Source organism: Pteropus alecto, unplaced genomic scaffold (genome assembly GCF_000325575.1).
Source record: "Pteropus alecto unplaced genomic scaffold, ASM32557v1 scaffold98, whole genome shotgun sequence".
Taxonomy (NCBI): Eukaryota; Metazoa; Chordata; class Mammalia; order Chiroptera; family Pteropodidae; genus Pteropus; species Pteropus alecto.
Genome location: NW_006443570.1, coordinates 4,459,861 through 4,467,421, shown reverse-complemented (window position 1 = coordinate 4,467,421; position 7,561 = coordinate 4,459,861). Strand labels below are relative to the sequence as shown.

General features: G+C 46.3%; 1 protein-coding gene and 1 pseudogene across 3 annotated transcripts; both read right to left on the bottom strand.

The window, feature by feature from the left end:
* Window positions 1-3,424: 3,424 nt before the first annotated feature.
* ATP5MC1 (ATP synthase membrane subunit c locus 1) lies at window positions 3,425-6,469 on the bottom strand. Of its 3 annotated transcripts, none has more exons than XM_006924766.3 (5): window positions 6,374-6,469; window positions 5,747-5,794; window positions 4,775-4,852; window positions 4,190-4,365; window positions 3,425-3,644 (listed from the first exon to the last, which is right to left on the bottom strand). In XM_006924766.3, the coding sequence occupies exons 2-5, from the start codon at window positions 5,783-5,785 to the stop codon at window positions 3,530-3,532; spliced, it is 408 nt and encodes a 135-aa protein (XP_006924828.1). In that variant the 5' UTR covers window positions 5,786-5,794; window positions 6,374-6,469; the 3' UTR covers window positions 3,425-3,529. The 3 variants fall into 3 exon arrangements, with proteins under 3 accessions (XP_006924828.1, XP_006924827.1, XP_015454624.1); XM_006924765.3 differs by having other exon boundaries at window positions 6,304-6,426; XM_015599138.2 differs by lacking the exon at window positions 6,374-6,469 and adding an exon at window positions 6,182-6,301.
* A 972-nt stretch (window positions 6,470-7,441) lies between these two features.
* LOC112473342 lies at window positions 7,442-7,561 on the bottom strand (annotated as a pseudogene).

The following is a 7,561-nucleotide window of genomic DNA, read 5'->3' as shown; positions in this document are numbered from 1 at the left end:
TTTCCCTCTACAATGCCAGGGGAATTCCTAGTTATTTAACTAAGCCTCTTATTCTTCATCAGTAATATTGGTAAAATAATAGTAGCTATAAAAAAGTGATAATGTGATAATGAATGTACAATACCTGGCCAGAGTAAATGTTCAATAATTGTTAACTCCTCTTCAAGGCTGGCTGGAATAATACTTTCTCGGCCAAGCTTTAAAACCTCCAGGCATATTATTATCATCATTTAGTTATTTTAATTACTCCATCCTCTGGAGTAATTCCTACCTTTATTATACCACATACTATTATTTATTTTAGTGGTTTGGTTACTCATCTGTCTAGCTACTAAAAAACACATCCTCTAGGGCAGGAAACATGGAGAACCTATCTTGTATCTCTAAGACCTGACATTCAGTGAGGACTGCAGAAATGGTTAACATCAGAAATGAGGACGTAGTAGCCAATTGCCCTTCCCCTTGGCCATGGATCTTTAGGATTTCACTTCCTCCTCAAATATGCTTATTTTCTTGCCAAAGGGGTGAGCCAAACTTGGCACAAAGAATCTGCAAGCTAATGCCTGAGGGCTGTAGAGGATGGCAGCTAAGCTGCCTTCCAAGGGAACTCCAGCCTCTAAGCTGAGGAAGAGGAAGGACCAGAGAGAGGCTAGCAGAATGTTTTAAGCTGACGTTCCTTAGTCCAGTGCTGATTTTTTCAAGGCAATACCTGGCTGCTTTTCACTGGCAGCTTGGCCAGAGGGCAAGAGTGTACCTTCTGGAGCCCTTTGGGGACAGATGGTACAACTGACTGGTCTTCCTACAAAGACTTGGATCCAAGCCTCTCACCTCCCCAGCACTGGACTGAGCGATCTCTTAATGCAACAAAGTTTAGTAGTACTTTGTTCACGGCAACTAGGCAAGTGCCCTCTCCCCCAAGAACAGAAGCCAGCAAGTGTCCTATGGTCCAGGCCTCTGCTCTAACTTGACCTTCTCTAAAAAGATAAATCATTAAGATCCTTCTTCTCCCCTTCCCCAAAGTTCTGTGTCACACTGCCCTCTGGACTCAATGTCTTGGGCTCGATGCCAGTGATAAATGTCATAAATCCTATACTAAAAGGAAAAGTCAGAACTTGGATCCTAGGTATAAACGCCAACGGTAATGAATTGACTAGCCTGGCTGTGGGTGTAGTAGCATTCTCCCTTGTCCCTCTAGGGTTCCATTGGCCACCAACCACATTCCCAACCTTGCTGATTTAGATTTGTAAATCCAGCAATTCCAAGGCTGTTTGGAGCTCACCTGAAGAGAAATTCTTATTAGTCTCTTGGTAAAAGCTGGTTACTGGTGCTTCACAGGAAGGAAAAGGCAACCACCTTCCCTGGAGACTGCTCCTTGATTACTACCAGAGGTTGGTAACCTGGCAAAGATACCAGCTTGACATCCCAAAGGGTTACTGCATTCTGTTTGCATAATAGAATTACCAGTTAATCCACTGTTCCCTTGGTGATATCTCAGCAGCCAGTTAACTTCAGTCTCATTCCTTCTCTTTGGCCCTGAGATTCCTGGGCTCTGCTTCAGATTCTATCACTGGCTTGCTGTGAACAACCTAGAGAGTTACTTAAGGTGAAGAGGCTAAGAAGACAAGCAGCAGATTATGAAAGACCAGTAGTTCTCAACTGAGTGATTTTGCCCCACAGCCAGGAGACATTTGTCAATATCTGTTCTTTGGCAATTGGTTGTCACTACTGAGGGAGGTTGCTACTGGCATCTGGTAGGTAAGAGGCAAAAGATGCTGCTAAGTACCATACAATGCACAGGATGGCCCCGCAACAATGAATTATCTGACCTTAAATGTGCCAAGGTTGAGAAATCCTTTGGAAGAAGACCTTGACTTGAATGAATGTCAGATGGACTTAGATTAGAGCGGCTGGTCTGCTATATGATCTTGAGCATGTCACTGAACTTGTACAAACCTTAGATGAGTCAGCCCAGAGATAAGAACACAGGTTCTGGAGTTTGAATCCAATTTACTAACCAGCTGTGTGACCTTCTCGGGATGCCTCAGGTCTCTGAACCTGTTTCCCTACCTATAAAATGACTTATTTCATAGGGATTTTGGAAGTTAATCACAGAAAGTGCTTAGCAATGCGCGGGACATGCAAGTGCTCAAATGTTAGCTGATGTTATTACAACACAGGCCTCCTTGCAACATACGGCATTGTTCATTGTAATTTCTACTCCGCTGATGCCTGACTCCTTCAGGGGAAGGACCTTAGATTTCTTTGCCTTCTCGAAGATTCCTAGGAGGATGCTTAGTACCTAAATACCTGCATGATTCTTTAAATTGCATATAAATTGAATCCATCTTTTTTGGTGTTAACTCACATTTTTGGTGTTAACACTAATTAGGAATGTTTTTGATTTCACTATTTCACAGAAATTTTGTAACAACTTGAGGTATAAGGTTTTTACAAAATGGGTCCCACTTATAAGTTATTACTCCTTTGAAACCATCCAATTTGAGAGAGACCATGCTCATTCTGTTTATGTTTTGCTCCTGCTAAGGCTTATGGAAGCAGCAGCTGTGGATATATTCAGCTTAGCTTTCTCTTACCTGGGCTGTGGGTCCCCACTTTAGCCAAGTGAGAGAGACTGCTGGGCAAAGACTTTGAGACCACAAGGAAGGTGCTTCACGAAGTTCTCTCTCTCGGCAATTTATTAGTTGCCCCCTCCTGCCCCCGCCAAAAGCCTGCCCTTTTTATCCCTAGCAAAGCTAGGATGGCAAATTCTCCAAGAACAGAGACTATGTGCCTCACCTGTTTTATTCAAGAACATCTTGGCACTCTAAGAAAGGATAATTGAGAAGGAAAATGAAACTTACAAGTGGGGCTGAATGCAGGTGGATGGAGGGCAACCTCTATTGCTAACATGCTATACAACTTCTTCAGGACTAAGTTTCCTTGTCTGTGCCAATTGTGTGGCCAAAATGAAAAGAGGTGGGACAGCATAAAGGGTTAGGCTGGCCTGAGGTGGAATCCCCAAGTCTGCTACTTACCAGCTTTGTGATGTTGGACAAGTTATTTTGCTTCCCTAAGCCTTAGTTCCCTTATTTGCAAAAGAGTCTGATCATTGTACTTGTAATTCATAGGGTTGTTGAGATAACATAAAACACTTGGTATAAAGCTTAGTGCAAATTAAACCCTTCAAAAATATTACCTATTATTATACTAAATTTGAAGAGGAAAAGCACCAATTATAATTACTTAGACAAATCCAGGTTCCCCCTGGGAGAAAAAGAGAATCTCATGTTCTTACAGTCATGGCAGTGCTACTTCTCAGCCCTGAGGAGTTCTTAATCACCAATGGCTGACCCAGTTCCATTTTCGTCATCCCACCTTTCCACCAAGACCCTCCCCAAGGGCAAAGGACAGAGGCGCAGGCATATGGGTTTAGACAAATGTTGTATTTAATAGTAAAGCTTAGCATACTCCAGCACCAGCATGGCCTGGAGTTGAAGCAGCAGGGATGGGTAGGTGACCCCCCCGAGCCTTACATGGCGAAGAGGATGAGGAAGGCGACCATCAAACAGAAGAGCCCCATGGCTTCAGATAGGGCAAAGCCCAAAATGGCATAGGAGAAGAGCTGCTGCTTGAGAGACGGGTTCCTGCCAGGGACAGAGATCGATGGAAAGGAAGAGGTGAGGGCATGGGAGGTGGCGGAGGACACAGGTAGGTTAAGTGATGGGGAGTGCTGAAACTGGGAGAGGGCCTAGCCTGCATATATCCTGGGAATTTGGACAGGCAAGCAGAATACCAACATGGTAAGTTTAAGTGAGCCAGGTCGGCATATATTTAAATTCTGTCTCAGAGAAACAACAGAGGTTTCTCCTCTCCTCCTAGAGAAAATAGGCGGTAGATGAAATCAACCAGAAGCTAGAGGGATCTCCTCTTGCTGAGGGTTCCCCCAAATAGGTAGACTTTATGGTGGGAGATGCTCTAGGCCAGTGGTCTCCAACCTTTTTGGCACCAGGGACTGGTGCTCATATGAATCTAATGCCTGATGATCTGAGGTAGAGCTGAGATGGTGATGCTAGCACTGGGGAGCAGCTGCAAAGACAGATGAAGCTTCGCTTGCTCGCCCACCACTCACCTTCTGCTGTGTGGCCTGGTTCCTAACAGGCCATGGACCGGTACCAGTCCCCAAACTTACCTGGCATAGCCAATGATCAAGCTGCCAAACACTGTTCCAATGCCAGCTCCTGAACCAGCCACACCCACTGTGGCGGCCCCAGCACCAATAAACTTGGCTGCTGTGTCAATGTCCCGGGAGACAACACTGGTCTGGAACTCCCGTCTGGCCACCTGGAGTAGGGAGCTGTAGGAAGGCTAGAAGGAGGGGGAGAGAGAGGGAAATAGAGAAGGAGAGAGAGGAAGACAGAGAGAAAGGAGATAGTGAGGCACAAGGACAGGTGGCTGACTCCAGCTCCTTCACCCCACCCACCTGAGCTCAGAAACTGTTGGCAGACTGCCTGGCAAATACAGAAACGCTTGGACTGCAGAGCATGCTGGGAATTAGGCTTAGGGACCATTTTTAGACAGGGCTAGGGAAATTGCAAGCATTAGGGCAACCTTACTTTTGCAAGTTTCTCACCTGGAGTGCTCGTCTTGGGGGTGCTTAGAACTATTAAAGCACCACAGAGTCTCTAACTCTCCTTTTATTTTGGCCTAAAGGCAACTCAACTAATTTGAAGGACCTCTGTCTGTGAAATTCATAAGAGGGCCCATACTTCCTTACCTGTTCAGATGAGATCTCTGGCCTACTCAGGAAGGAGGCAGACACAGGTCTGATTAGACCCCTGGTGCAACAGCGGATCTGTAAAATCAGAAAGACATCCTCTCAAATCAGTCAAAAAACAACAACAAAAAAACCCTAAATGTTGAGCTTCTGTCAAAAATGACTACATATATTATAAACAGAAAAAGTCCAATGTATTTCAAGGTCAATTAACGTATTCCTGTTTGTATCAACTAGGCTGCCACCACACACTGTCTTGAGACCCTAGTATTTTCAGCAGCAGCAATTTTCCTATTTAAAACTGGGTACAAAAGTTCACCTCTATGGGCAGAGCCCTAATCAGTATCCCAGAATGGAACAAAAATCAAACTAGATACAGGAAGAGTTTATACTCAGATCACCAAAAGAATCAGAAGGGGGAAATCTCATTTTGCTAGAACAGTATTCACTGTTACAGACCCCAAATGGAGTGAACCAGTAAGCCTGGTGAGGCTTCTGAAAACAGCCATCTAAGCAGAGCCCTTTGTAACATGGCTTCCTTGAAATATTTTTTAGTGCAGTGGTTCTCAAACTTGGCTGAACATTGGAATCACCTGGGGGGAGTTTTTTAAAATACAGATACATGGGTTCCACTCCCCCATTCCCGAGTCCGTGCAGCCAGGGCATCAGTACTTTTTAAAGCTCCCTAGTTAGTCCAGTGTGTAGCCAAGGTAAAGGATCACTGCTTCAGTAGGCTATCTTACTATGGCCAAGCCAGACTGTGGGTAAAGGTCAGATTCAGACCCTGACCACATTCTCAAGTCAAGATAGCTTAGTTTACAGATCCAAATAAACAGGGATTAACTGCATCACATCCTAAAACCTCCCTAAAGAGCCAACATCATCAGGATGCCAAGCTCCTCGCAGTTCATTCATTAAACATTGCTAGCTCTCACACTTGGCACTACAGAGCACCCCGAAGCAGAAGCTTACCAAAGCCGGAGAAATGAGTAGTGCTCCGGTGGTCTGCATTTTTTCAGTCTGCAGAGGAAAAAATATTCCATTGATAGTCTAATTATTTCCGTATAGTGGCGACCTTCGGTCGTACCCCTCACCCCTGCCCGTCTTCCCTGGACCACGCTCTTTTTGCTCTTCCTTGCACCGTGTCCCAGCTGAGGAGGGCATTAGAGGTCAGAGGGACAGCGCGAACTCCCCAGTCCACCACTTTCAACCCGGCGGGTCTGCAAAGGAAAGTCATGGAGATCGGAAGTGGAGGAAGGAGGCCGGAGCCCCAGGAGGAAAATGTAGCGAAAGATGGTCTCCTGGGAAGATAGGAGGCCGATAATGAGCAGGTGGCGTGCACAGTCCTGCCCATTTTACACAGCTGTCCTCCGCCTGCCTCGGCCGGGACAGTTAATCGCTCATTACCGTTGGTAATTAATTGTGAAGGCTGTAGATGCCCATCGTCTCTCCCAGTTCTGGGGGCAAATGCCCCTCTACACAGTGCAGCCCATACCCCTGCCAATCGCTGGCTCCCAGCCCCAGGTCACCTGCACTCCCACTGCCCTGCTGCCTTTGCTCAGACCACGGCGCTCGCCCCGCTCAAGGTGACTGACTCACCCCACAGCTTTAGCTCTAGGTCTCAGCGCTCGGCTTCCCCACCCACGTGTCCCAGGGTCCCCCCATTCTCATTGGCCGCAATCCCTCCGCGTTCCCATTGGCTAACGTCTTCAATTCCTCCTTTCTTATTGGTCTTCCGCAGCTTCTTCCTCTCTCTCCACAGGAGCTTCGTGGCAGCTCCCGCCTCCATGAGGGTAAAGGCGGGGTTTTCCTTCGAGATCTGGCTTCCTATTGGTTGATCCCTGAAAATCTCGACCATAGAGTCGGCGAGACTCAGAGTTTCCATAACCTCCCGCACAAAATGGCGACTAAGGTGGCAGCCGCAGAAAAAGGCGTGAGATGACCGGAAGCCTTACGCAGACAGACACATGACCTTGGACCTGAGCCTTCATTCGGGCGCTCGGGCTTTGAGCGTTGCATGTCGGGATTTGTAGTCGGGTAGTAGGCCCCAAGGACGGCTGAGATCCCGCGAGATGTTCCTTCCGGAGCTGGGGGAGCCAACGCCTTTGCAGCAATTCCCGCGCTGGTGATTTGTGGAAAGCTTGCTTTCGCCAGGAAGAGTAAAGGCCGCCCACTGGCCTTGAAAGTTCGCTGGTGGGCCAGCACGGCTCTGTGGTCTTATGCTGGTGTTCAGCAGTCATGCACTAATAACCAGATAGGGTTTTTTTAAGTTTTTTTTTGTATTGTGTAAACAACGTTCTAAGGATAAAACAGTGACTACCTGATAGAAAAAAGAGCAATGGATAGGAATAAGGAATTCACTAAGGTATTATAAGTTGAAGGAAAGAATGTTCAACTTCACTAGTCGAAGAAATAGAAGTTTAAACGCAACATTTCTCACTTATCAAAAGAGCAGAGTTCTCATTGATGTGAGCCAGGCAATAACCTATACTGCTGATGAGAATATGAATTGGAAAACCTTTCTTGAAAGCAATTTGACAATGTTCATGGAAAGGCTATGGTCCATTCTCTTTGACCCAGAATTTTTTTTTTTTTTTAGACGTGGCAACCCTTGGTTGACCTCACAGACTGCAAGAACCTCGTCAGTTTATAATCCTTTATTTTTTAGGCCTACAGCACCCGGTCTTCCTAAGGTGGTCTCCTATCCAAGTACTAACCAAGTCCGGCCCTGCTTAACTTCCAAGATCGGATGGGATGGGGCTTGTTCAGGGTGGCATGGCGGTAGAT

Coding starts and splice junctions, on each gene's coding strand:
- ATP5MC1 (XM_006924766.3), bottom strand. CDS start 5,785: ATGCAGACCACCGGAGCACTACTCATTTCTCCGGCTTTG. Junction 4,853..5,746: donor TACTCATTTCTCCGGCTTTG/GTAAGCTTCTGC, acceptor CTGATTTTACAG/ATCCGCTGTTGCACCAGGGG. Junction 3,645..4,189: donor TTGATCATTGGCTATGCCAG/GTAAGTTTGGGG, acceptor TGTCCCTGGCAG/GAACCCGTCTCTCAAGCAGC.